At 39.7% G+C, this 13,452-nt stretch overlaps 1 protein-coding gene across 1 annotated transcript in view; it reads left to right on the forward strand.

Moving 5' to 3' along the window:
* Positions 1-13,452, forward strand: part of LOC139412191 (ryanodine receptor 2-like) — a 98,107-nt gene that overhangs the window by 58,910 nt on the left and 25,745 nt on the right. The window contains 7 exon segments of the mRNA XM_071159010.1: positions 1,834-1,930; positions 4,599-4,723; positions 5,472-5,523; positions 5,648-5,689; positions 6,030-6,129; positions 6,304-6,383; positions 6,925-7,001. Coding sequence (XP_071015111.1) covers positions 1,834-1,930; positions 4,599-4,723; positions 5,472-5,523; positions 5,648-5,689; positions 6,030-6,129; positions 6,304-6,383; positions 6,925-7,001 — 573 coding nt within the window.

Below are 13,452 nucleotides of genomic sequence, written 5' to 3' on the forward strand. Positions count from 1 at the left end.
AATATGAAATGGCAGAGCAGGATATTGAAGTGTGTTGGTGATTGGGATGCACTGTAAAACCCAGAGATGACCCACTGTGCACAAACTGTTGGAATCAGCATTGTTTCAGCGTAATTTGTCAATGTATTGTGATGTGGAAACTGTGTAAAATGCATTTGATTTGAAAAAAGTAATCAACCCTCAACTGTTGTTTTGATGATGAAATTTCAACCACAAGATTGTCATCCTGGTAACCAAATTTCAATATAGACAAACCCTTTAGAAAATATGTCAGATCTTCAATGTTATATCCACTATCAGAATTTTTTGGGGGGGCTGGACAGTACAACTACTGGATAATTGATTTACAGCTACCTTTTGGTCCCCCGTCCAGGGTTTTAACCAAGCCCAGTTTAGCTATGATGTTTGTCACTGGCTATTACCAATGTGCTATCGCGAGAATGATTGTAAAGAGATCTCCACTTAAGAACTAAATAGATTCATTGTTATCAAAGTCATTCCAAAGAGTAGATTTTGCAGAGACAATCAAATGTGACCAGACTTTATCACTCAAATATCATCAATGATGCTATTTATGCCTACAGTATATATCATCTGCAAAGTAATCAACAGCTATTGTTTCAATTCAACCCATAATTAAACTAAAAATAGACAATATAATAGGCCTAGTGTTTCAAGCTCTGGTTGATTTCAAATGGAATGATATTTTGTGATATTGAATTGTGTTTGGTTGTCAACGCAACCAAATATCAACATTTGAAGAAGATGTACAGTATATTCTGCTTGGATAGTTCCATCTGTGCCACTGACTTAGTCTGGCTTTAAATTCAGTTTGTCTGCAAATTAATAATTGATATGTTGGATTCACATCTCCATCTCAACCAGAAATCTAAGCTAAACAATAGGACTAAATCAAATCAAACATTATTTAAAGTATGTTTAAGGTTTGATTTGATTTAGTCCTATTCTTGATGTGATTCCAGCATATCAATTATTACAAGTAATATTAAATTGTAATAATGAAAAGTGATATTGAATTGTGTTTGGTTGACAATGCAACCAAATATCAACATTAAAAGAGATGTACAGTGGGGAGAACAAGTATTTGATACACTGCCGATTTTGCAGGTTTTCCTACTTACAAAGCATGTAGAGGTCTGTCATTTTTCACATTGGTACACTTCAACTGTGAGAGACGGGATCTAAAACAAAAATCCAGAAAATCACATTGTATGATTTTTAAGTAATTAATTAGCATTTTATTGCATGTTTATTGCAAGTATTTGATCACCTACCAACCAGTAAGAATTCCATCTAGGGAAAGACTTTTGGGTGACAACTAAACCAAAAATCTGACATTGTTTTCCATTGGAATTTTGTTGTGCTTTAAGATGGTTGAAAGCATAGTGATAACACATTATAAATTCAACAACATTTTGTCTGTCTTATTGAGTGGGTGAATATAGGTTGTAATCTCATTGATCAACCAAATATTACCCAATTATCCATGTTGAAATGGCGTGGTGTTCTCAGTGGGAAGTCCATATAATCATACCCCTGTCAGGCAGGTTATATGAACACAGCAATGTTAGCATAGTAAAAGGCTTGTGGGTTTGTACAGTGATATAACTTCTAGATTTACATACAAGATTAGCATATAAGCTAGCAGCCCCAAGACAATTCTCCACCATCTGTCCAATGTAAAAGGAGCCTGAGTTAGATTAAATAAGAAGCCTTGAACTCATGAGTCTAATCACAACTCATTCCTATACGCTATTCCTTCCTGTGTCTCGATTCTCCCTCTCTCCCCTGCTTCACTTACCTCCTCTATAGGCACCGGGCTGTCAACCTCTTTCTACAGGGCTATGACAAGTCCTGGATATATGCTGAGGATCACTCCTTTGAAGAAAAGTTGGTTGACGATTTGGCTGTAAGTGTCAGTGTGAGCATTCTCAACCGGCAACAGTGTGAAAGTTTAATTCAACTCATTACTTCATCTTTGTACGACTCTTTCACACTGTCTTATTATAGCTATCCATTCATTCATGTTATCAGTTTTCTGGTGTTTCATTACTACTTCATTCATTGTTTGATTGGACACATTTGCCATTGAGTTTTACCTAGTGATTATTTGTGAGGGCTCTATTATTTGGGTTGTCACCCTTACGTAAAAAACACGCGATTTTCAACATCTGAAATCATATAGTTTTTCTGTGAGGGCATTGTTACTCTGGGTTCAATTAGAACTTTGTTTCTCTCCATGGAAGTATGATTGGGGGAAATAACATGGCAAAGCTCAATTCCCAGGCACTTCCGGCACTCAGTGGGCTTAACAACTAAATAGAGTGCTAAAAAGGGTGTTAACCCTATCAGTCCCAAGACCGCAGCAAAAATCTGCTATTCATTTATCTGACTTTCATTTATCTGCATGTCCAGCCCTTATATTTAGCCTCACAATAAAGTGTTTTACCATTTTATTTTCAGGACAACCAGAGCACAAAACAATTTGACATTAACAGTTGCATTCATACGTTTAAAGGTCCACCAAAGCAAAAACCTAATAAAAAATGAATTTATATTAATGCTGTAAGTACAGACATGGTTTACTCAGTGGGAAATTAATATCCAACTAGTCAGGGATAACTGTTTGGGGTTTGTGACAGCAACTACAGTGCCTTCAGAAAGTATTCATACCTCTTGACTTATTCCACATTTTGATGTGTTACAGCCGGAATTCAAATTGGATTAAATATAACATTCTCACACACAATACCCCATATTGACAAAATTGTTATTGTCCTGCTGAAAGGTGAATTTGTATCCCAGTGTCTGTTGGAAAGCAGACTGAACCAGGTAGTCTAGGATTTATTCCATTTATTTTTATCCATATAAACTCCCTAGGCCTTACCGATGACAAGCATACCCATAACATGATTCACCATGCTAGAAAACATGAAGAGTGGTACTGTACTCAGTGAGGTGTTGTGTTGGATTTGCCCCAAACACAATGCTTTGTATTCAGGATATAAAGTTAATTTCTTTCCCACAATTCTGTAACCATTTAAAGTCATTGGCCTCATGGTGAAATCCCTAAGTTTCCTTCCTCTCTGGTAACTTAGGAAGTTAGGAAGGACGCCTCTATCTTTGTAGTGACTGGGTGTATTGACACACCATCCAAAGTGTAATTAATAACTTCATGCTCAAAGAGATATTCAATGTCAGTTTTTTTTACCCATCTACCAATAGATTCCCTTCTTTGCAAGGCATTGGAAGAACTCCCTGGTCTTTGTGGTTGAATCTGTGTTTGAAATTCACTGCTCAACTGAGGGGCCTTACAGATAATTGTATGTGTGCCGTACAGAAATGAGGTAGTCATTCAAAAATCATGTTATACACTATTGCTCAGAGTGAGTCCATGCAACTTATTATATGACTTGTTAAGCTCATTTTACTCCTTCACTTATTTAGGCTTGCCATAACAAAGGGGATGAATACTTATTGACTCAAGACATTTCAGCTATTCATTCTTTTATTAATTTATAAACATTTCTAAAAACATAATTTCACTTTGACATTATGGGGTATTGTGTGTAGTCGTCCAAAATCACAATTTAATTCATTTTAAATTCAGGCTGTAATACAATAAAATGTGCAATTAGTCAAGTGGTCTGAATAGTTTCTGAAGGCACTGTATGTGAGCTTATTATAGACACAATGTCCTGGGATTTCCTTTTATCTTCTATGCAGAGGAACCCCTTACCTTCTAACTCTTGTGTAGCTTGTGTCATAGAGCAAAACATGTGCATTTTTTTGAGAGTCTCAGCTTTTCATAGGAAAAGTAGATTTTAATAGTTTGTAGCTCAAACCATTTGGACTCTACAGACGTTTTTGTCAAGGGATCATCCCTTGTCTCACGAACACCGCTCTAGGTTCCCGTCAATCACACACACTAATGATTGTTACCATTGTATACAGAATATGGTACAACCAAGAAGTCTGTATCTCAAGCACACTGTGTACAAAAGAGGATAGAAGTCCTAAATCAAGCCAGCGTTACGGTGGAACTCATTGGCTTAAGGGATGGGTGACTGAATTGATGTATATGACATTGGGTCTGAGGGGGGGTCAGGCATGGGCTGTAGATAGACGGTCAGTGTGACGCACATGTACAGAGTGGGTGTTGAGCCAAAAGGCTCCTTAACAGCTTCTACCTCAAAGCCATGAGACTGCTGAACAATTAATCAAATGGCCACCCGGACTATTTGCATTGACACCCTCCCCTTTGTTTTTACACTGCTGTTTATTATCTACGCATAGCCACTTTACTGCTACCTACATGTACAAATTACCTCGACAAACCTGTACCCCCGCACATTGACTCGGTACCCCCTGAATATAGCCTCATTATTGATATTTTAGTGTTACTTTTTTATTTTATTATTTTTTACTTTAGTTTATTTAGTCAATATTTTCTTAACTCTATTTTCTTAAAAATGCATTGTTGGTTAAGGGCTTGTAAGTAAGCATTTCACAGTAAGGTGATTCGGCGCATGTGACAAATAACATTTTATTTGATTAGTGGTGTGTTTACGTTGCAGAGAGCTGGAAAGCAGGAGCGTTCTGAGAGAGAGGAGGAAGGGGATGGAGAGGACGATGACAAACAGATTGATCCGCTCCTGCAGCTCATCACACTGTTCAGTCGGAGTGCTCTTACCGAGAGGAGGTGTGTGTGTGTGTGTGTGTGTGCACTCCAGTGTTATTCCTGTATTAAGGACAATCAGAGGTAAAACATCAGAATATTGGGCCTCCCAAGTGGGGCAGCAGTCTAAGACACTGCATCGCAGTGAATGAAACATCACTACAGACACAGGTTCAATCCCAGGCTGTGTCACAACTGGCCGTGACTGGGAGTCCCATAGGGCGGCGCACAATTGGCCCAGTGTCGTCCGTGTTAGGGGAGGTTTTTGCTGGGGGGGGCTTTACTTGGCTCATCAAGCTCTAGCGACTCCTTGTTGCGGGCCAGGCACCTGAGGGTGTGTTTCCTCCGACACATTGGTGCGGCTGGCTTCTGGGTTAAGCGAGCGGGTGTTAAGAAGCGCGGTTTTGCGTGTCATGTTTCGGAGGACGCATGACTTGACCTTCGCCTCCCCTGAGCCCGTTGGGGTGTTGCAGCGATGATGAAAGATCTTAATTGGATCGCAATTGGATATCACAAAATTGGGGAGAAAAGGGGAGAAAATAAAAAATAAACATCAGATTATTAAACTTCCTAGTTTTATTGAATTAGAAACATTTGCCTTATCCATTTTTTTATTCGGAGCACTATAGTTTAGTTTTATCGGCTGTGCAATGAGTCATTATCTTTTCCTATCCGCAGTTGCAAAGGAAAGTTAATTGAAATGTTTATTCAAATTCTAAAGCAATTAGCCTTGCCTGCGCTGACATTTCTCTGCCACTTCCCATGTCCACAGTAAGCTTGGCGATGACAGTCTTTACATGTCCTATGCTGCCATAATGGCAAAGGTAAGACAGAGGATACAGTAGCAGTGTGTATTTCTATACTTGGGAATGTTCTTATTCATCACTGTTCATCTGAGATTCTCAACTTCTGCTCAATCCATCTTTCTGGCCAATCAAATCTCTCCAGAGTTGCTGTGGTGAAGAGGATGAGGAGGTGAAAAGCTTTGAAGTAAGTGACTCAATTCCGCCTTTCAATACAATCTCATGATGGAAATACAATCTCATTATGGAAAGATAGACACTTTTAAAAAAAACACTACAGAGGAAGAGAAGGTGAAAAGCTTTGAAGTAAGTGACTCATTTCTCTCCTATGTAGTATGTTTTTCTATATTTCATTAATTTTTATCATTTTAATCATGAGATTGTATTGGTTTATTAATGAGTTGATAATTAGTTAATTGAGTGGTCTGTTGCTTTGTTTGCAAATGGATTATTCAGTCCAATATTGATTGACTGACTGACATCAGATTGATTTGATTATTTTGTTGGATGGATCTATGGATTATCAGGAGAAGGAGATAGAGAAACAGAAGCTGTTGTATCAGCAGGCCAGGCTGCATGACCGTGGAGCTGCTCAGATGGTCCTCCAGACTATCAGTGCTAGTAAAGGTAACCAGAGTACCAACTGTTTTTGAATGTGGCATTTTAGATATCACTAAAGTATTCAAAGTTACCTACAATCCAAAATACAGTAATGTTTAAAGATTGAAAGTCAATTGAAAAATGGCTTGTGATTGTTGCAATTTGTGGCATTGAGTTGATGTAATTATTTATTTCACAAAGGTGACATGGGGTCCATGGTGGCCTCCACTCTGAAGCTTGGTATTTCTATTTTGAATGGAGGAAATACCACTGTTCAGCAGGTACGGTTAGTCTTTGATACCAATTTTAGCTACAGGTGAGGACACTTTGTTCTGAATGCTGGTTCAGGTAAACACCGTTCAGGCTAAGAATGAACTATATTTGTTACTTTTCCACACTTTCTCCAAGCATTTTTTTCACTCTATATAAATGTAGGATCTTAATTTGAGCCAGTTTGCAACAGCAGGAAAATAATCCTGCAGCAATAAGAAATGTGAATTATTATGTGGATTATAATTAATGGCCATTTTTGTAGGGGTTGATACATTTTTCGTAAGGGAAAATCTAGTCTGAAATTTCTAAATGGAAATTACAAACTTCAGAAACCCAAATACACTACAAATTTTACATTTCCACCATTGCAGGACAGTTATCCTGCAACAGGGTGATCAAATTAAGATCCTGCATCTGTACCGCAAGTTACATGGCTGTTACATACAACATCATGATGATATTCTCAACAAGAGGAATATCCTTTTCTCTTTGTCATGCAATATTGTCTCATTCTATATTCAGCTAATTGTTTGATGTTTTGTTTCACAGAAAATGTTGGATTACCTGAAAGAGAAGAGGGATGTGGGTTTCTTCCAGAGTGTGGCAGGACTCATGCAGTCTTGTAGGTGGGTACATATGGGGCCGGCTCCAGGCATAAGTGACCTAAACTGTTGAAGTCGTAAGTTTACACACACTTAGGTTGGAGTCATTAAAACTAGTTTTTCAACCACTCCACAAATTTCTTGTCAACAAACTATAGTTTTGGCAAGTCGGTTAGGACATCTACTTTGTGCATGACACAAATCATTTTTCCAACAATTGTTTACAGACAGATTATTTCACTTATAATTCACTGTATCACAGTTCCAGTGGGTCAGAAGTTTACATGCACTAAGTTGACTGTGCCTTTAAACAGCTTGGAAAATTCCAGAAAATGATGTCATGGCTTTAGAAGCTTCTGATAGGCTAATTGACATCATTTGAGGTGTACCTGTGGATGTATTTCAAGGCCTACCTTCAAACTCAGTGCCTCTTTGCTTGACATAATGGGAAAATCAAAAGAAATCAGCCAAGACCTCAGAAAAAAATGGTTCATGGTTCATCCTTGGGAGCAATTTCCAAACTCCTGAAGGTACCACGTTCATCTGTACAAACAAGAGTACGCAAGTATAAACACCATGGGACCACAAAGCCGTCATACTGTTCAGGAAGGAAACGTGTTCTGTCTCCTAGAGATGAACGTACTTTGGTGCGAAAAGTACAAATCACTCCCAGAACAACAGCAAAGGACCTTGTAAGATGCTGGAGGAAACGGGTACAAAAGTATCTGTATCCACAGTAAAATGAGTCCTATATCGACATAACCTGAAAGGCCGCTCAGCAAGGAAGAAGCCACTGCTCCAAAACGACCATAAAAAAGCCACGCTACGGTTTGCAACTGCACATGGGGACAAAGATCGTACTTTTTGGAGAAATTTCCCCTGGTCTGATGAAACAAAAATAGAACTGTTTGGCCATAATGACCATTGTTATGTTAGAAGGAAAAAGGGGGAGGATTGAAAGCCAAAGAACACCATTCCAACCGGGAAGCACGGGGGTGGCAGCATCATGTTGTGGGGGTGCTTTGCTGCAGGAGGGACTGGTGCACTTCACAATACAGATGGCATCATGATTGGAAAAGGATGTGGATATATTGAAGCAACATCTCAAGACATCAGTCAGGAAGCTTGATCGCAAATGGGTCTTCCAAATGGACAATGACCCCAAGCATACTTCCAAAGTTGTGGCAAAATGGCTTAAGGACAACAAAGTCAAGGTATTGGAGTGGCCATCACAAAGCCCTGACCTCAATCCTATAGAAAATTTGTGTGCAGAACTGAAAAAGTGTGTGCGAGCAAGGAGGCCTATAAACCTGACTCAGTTACACCAGCTCTGTCAGGAGGAATGAGTCAGAATTCACCCAACTTATTGTGGGAAGCTTGTGGAAGGCTACCTGAAACATTTGACCCAAGTTAAACAATTTAAATGCAATGCTACCAAATACTAATTGAGTGTATGTAAACTTCTGACCAACTGGGAATGTGGTGAATGACATAAAAGCTGAAATAAATTATTCTCTCTACTATTATTCTGACATTTCACGTTCTTAAAATCAAGTGGTGATCCTAACTGACCTAAGACAAGGACTTTTTACTAGGATTAAATGTCAGGAATTGTGAAAACCTGAGTTTAAATGTATTTGGCTAAGGTGTATGTAAACTTCCGACTTCAACTGTATATTAAACTACTGGTCAAAAGTTTTAGAACGCCTACTCATTCAAGAGTTTTTGTTGTTTTTACTATTTTCTATATTGTAGAATAATAGTGAAGACATCAAAACTATGAAATAACACATATGGAATCATGTAGTAACCAAAAAAGTGTTTAACAAATAAAAAATATATTGGATATTTTTCAAATAGCCACCCTTTGCCTTGATGAAAGCTTTGCACACTCTTGGCATTCTCTCATCCAGCTTCATGAGGTAGGCACCTGGAATGCATTTCAATTAACAGGCTTGCTTTCTTAAAAGTTCACTTGTGGAATTTCTTTACTTCTTGATGCGTTTGAGCCAATCAGTTGTATTGTGACAAGTCTATATTATGGCAAGAACAGCTCAAATATGCAAAGAGAAACGACAGTCCATCATTACTTTAAGACATGAAGGTCAGTCAATACGGAACATTTCAAGAACTTTGAACGTTTCTTCAAGTTCAGTCACAAAAACCATCAAGCACTATAATGATTTTGGCTCTCATGAGGACCGCCACAGGAATGGAAGACCCAGAGTTACCTCTGCTGCAGAGTATAAGTTCATTAGAGTTACCAGCCTCAGAAATTGCAGCCCAAAGAAATGCTTCACAGAGTTCAAGTAACAGACACATCTCAACATCCTCTGTTGAGAGGAGAGCCTTCATGACGGAATTGCTGCAAAGAAACCACTACTAAAGGACACCAATAAGAGGAAGAGACTTGCTTGGGCCAAGAAACACGAGCAATGCACATTAATCAAATTAAATTTAATTTGTCACATTGATTTGATTAATGTGCAGTGAAATTCTTACTTACAAGCCCTTAACCAACAATGCAGTTTTAAGAAAATACAAAACAAATTGTGAGATAAGAATAACAAATAATTAAAGAGCAGCAGTAAATAACAATAGCGGGGCTATGTACAGGGGGTACCGGTACAGAGTCAATGTCAATGTGCGCTGGCACTGGTGTCGAGGTAATTGAGGTAATATGTACATGTAGGTAGAGTTATTAAAGTGACTGTGCACGGAGGGGGGGGGGGGGGGGGGGCAGGCAATGCAAAAAGTCTGGGTAGCCATTTGATTAGATGTTCAGGAGTCTTATGGCTTGAGGGTAGAAGTTGTTTAGAAGCTTTTTGGACCTAGACTTGGCACGCCGGTACCGCTTGCCGTGCGATAGCAGAGAGAACAGTCTATGACTAGGGTGGCTGGAGTCTTATACAATTTTTAGGGCCTTCCTCTGACACAGCCTGGTATAGAGGTCCTGGATGGCAGGAAGCTTGGCCCAGGTGATGTAGTGGGCGGTACGCACTACCCTCTGTAGTGCCTTGCGGTCGGAGGCTGACATTTGCCATACCAGTTTTCAGTCTCCTGAGGGGGAATAGGTTTTGTCGTGCCCTCTTCATTACTGTCATGGTGCGCTTGGACCATGTTAGTTTGTTGGTGATGTGGACGCCAAGGAACTTGAAGCTCTCAACCTGCTCCACTACAGCCCCATCGTTGAGAATGTTGTCGGTGATCAGGCCTACCGCTGTCATCGGCAAACTTAATGTTGGTGTTGGAGTCGTGCCTGGACATGCAGTCATGAGTGAACAGGGAGTACAGGAGGGGACTGAGCACGCACCCCTGAGGGGCTCCCGTGTTGAGGATCAGCGTGGAGGATGTGTTGTCACCTACCCTTACCACCTGGGGGTGGCCCGTCAGGAAGTCCAGGATCCGGTGGAAATTTGTCCTGTGGTCTGTCGTCCAAATTGGAGATTTTTGGTTCCAACCGCCGTGTCTTTGTGAGACGCGGTGTGGGTGAATGGATGTAAAAAAATAAATAAAGACAAATCCTTAAATGTTCTAAAATTTTTAACCGGTATATATATACTATATATATACTACCAGTCAAAAGTTTTAGAACATTCAAAGTTTTTTCTTTATTTTGTTGCATTACAACGTGTAATTTAAATTTATTTTTATTTGGATTTCATGTAATGTACATACACAAAATAGTCCAAATTGGTGAAGTGAAGTAAAAAAACAACATCTTGTTTCAAAAAATTCAAAAACAAATAAAAAAACGGAAAAGTGATGCTTGCATATCTATTCACCCCCTTTGCTATGAAGCCCCTAAATAAGATCTGGTGCAACCAATTACCTTCGGAAGTCACATAATTAGTTAGATTGCACACAGGTGAACTTTATTTAAGTGTCACATGATCTCAGTATATGTACACCTGTTCTGAAAGGCCCCAGAGTCTGCAACACCACCAAGCAAGGGGCACTATGAAGACCAAGGAGCTCTTCAAACAGTTCAGGGATAAAGTTGTGGAGAAGTACAGATCATGGTTGGGTTATAAAAAATATCTGAAACTTTGAACATCCCACAGGCACCATTAAATCCACTATTAAAACATGGGAAGAATATGGCACCACAACAAACCTGCCAAGAGAGGGCCGCCCACCAAAACTCACAGACTAGGCAAGGAGGGCATTAATCAGAGGGGCAACAAAGAGACCAAAGATAACCCTGAAGGAGTTGCAATGCTCCACAGCGGAGATTGGAGTGTCTGCCCATAGGACCACTTTTAGCCATATACTCCACAGAGCTGGGCTTTACGGAAGAGTGGCCAGAAAAAAGCCATTGCTTAAAGAAAAAAATAAGCAAGCACGTTTGGTGTTCACCAAAAGGCATATGGGAGACTCCCCAAACATATAGAAGAAGGTACTCTGGTCAGATGAGACTAAAATTGAGCTTTTTGGCCATCAAGGAAAGCGCTGTCTGGTTCAAACCCAACACCTCTCATCACACCGAGAATACCATCCCCACAGTGAAGCAGGGTGGTGGCAGCATCTTGCTGTGGGGATGTTTTTCATCGGCAGGGACTGGGAAACTGGTCAGAATTGAAGGAATGATGGATGTCGCTAAATACATGGAAAATCTTGAGGGAAACCTGTTTGTCTTCCAGAGATTTGAGACTGGGACGGAGGTTCACCTTCCAGCAGGACAATGACCATAAGTATACTGCTAATGCAACACTCAAGTGGTTTAAGGGGAAACATTTAAATGTCTTGGAATGGCCTAGTCAATGCCCAGACCTCAATCCAATTGAGAATCTGTGGTATGACTTTTAGATTGCTGTACACCAGCAGAACCCATCCATCTTGAAGGAGCTGGAGCAGTTTTGCCATGAGGAATGGGCAAACGTCCCAGTGGCTAGATGTGCCAAGTTTATAGAGACATACCCCATGAGACTTTCAGCTGTAATTGCTGCAAAAGGTGGCTCTACAAAGTATTTGACTTTGGGGGTGAATAGTTATGCACGCTCAAGTCTTCTGTTTTTTTGTCTTATTTCTTATTTGTTTCACAATAAAAAATATTTTGCATCTTCAAAGTGGTAGGCAGGCATGTTGTGTAAATCAAATGATACAAAAATCCATTTTAATTCCAGGTTGTAAGGCAACAAAATAGGAAGTATTCCAAGGTGGGTGAATACTTTCGCAAGCCACTGGAAATATACAGTACCAGTCAAGTGTTCTACATTGTAGAATAATAGTGAAGATATCAAAACTATGAAATAACACATATGGAATCATGTAGTAACCATAAAATGTGTTAAACACATCAACATATATTTTATAATTGAGTCTTCAAATAGCCACCCTCTGCCTTGATGACAGCTTTGCACACTCTTGGTATTCTCTCATCCAGCTTTACCTGGAATGCATTTCCAACAGTCTTGAAGGAGTTCCCACATATGTTGAGCATTTGTTGGATGCTTTTCCTTCACTCTGCTGTCCAACTCATCCCAAACCATCTCAATTGGATTGAGGTTGGGTGATTGTGGAGGCCAGGTCATCTGATTCAGCTCTCCATCACTCTCCTTCTTGGTCAAATAGCCCTTACACAGCCTGGAGGTGAGTTGGGTCATTGTCCTGTTGAAATACAATTGATAGTCCCACTAAGCGCAAACCAGATGGGATGGTGTATCGCTGCAGAATGCTGTGGTTGCCATGATGGTTGAGTATGCCTTGAATTCTGAATAAATCGCTGACAGTGTCACCAGCAAAGCATCCCTACGCCATCACATCTCCTACACCATGCTTCACGGTGGGAACCACACAGAGGTTTAAACCAAAAATCAAACATTTGGACTCCAGACCAAATGAAAGATTTCCACTGGTCCAATGTCCATTGCTCGTGTTTCTTGGCCCAAGCAAGTCTCTTCTTATTATTGGTGTCCTTTAGTAGTAGTTTCTTTGCAGGTATTCGACCATGAAGTTCTGATTTCACGCAGTCTCCTCTGAACAGTTAATGTTGAGATGGGTCTGTTACTTGAACTCTAAAGCATTTATTTGGGCTGAAATTTCCAAGGCTGGTAACTCTAATGAACTTATCCTCTGCTGATTGGCTCAAACAACTGATTTGCTCAAACGCATTAAGGAAAGAAATTCCACAAATTAGCTTTTAAGAAGCCACACTTGTTACTTGAAATGCATTCCAGGTGACTACCTCATGAAGCTGGTTGAGAGAATGCCAAGAGTGTGCAAAGCTGTCATCAAGGCAAAGGGTGGCTACTTTGAAGAACCTCAAACATAAAATATATTTAGATTCGTTTAACACTTTTTTTGGTTACTACATTATTCCATGTGTTATTTCATAGTTTTGATGTCTTCACTATTATTCTACAATATAGAAAATAGTAAAAATAAAGATTAACCCTTGAATGAGTAGGTGTGTCCAAACATTTGACTGATACTGTATAAATATCGTACGTTTTTCTCTTATGTCAGCCAATGA

The sequence above is a fragment of the Oncorhynchus clarkii genome, chromosome 1, assembly GCF_045791955.1.
Source record: "Oncorhynchus clarkii lewisi isolate Uvic-CL-2024 chromosome 1, UVic_Ocla_1.0, whole genome shotgun sequence".
Taxonomy (NCBI): domain Eukaryota; kingdom Metazoa; phylum Chordata; class Actinopteri; order Salmoniformes; family Salmonidae; genus Oncorhynchus; species Oncorhynchus clarkii.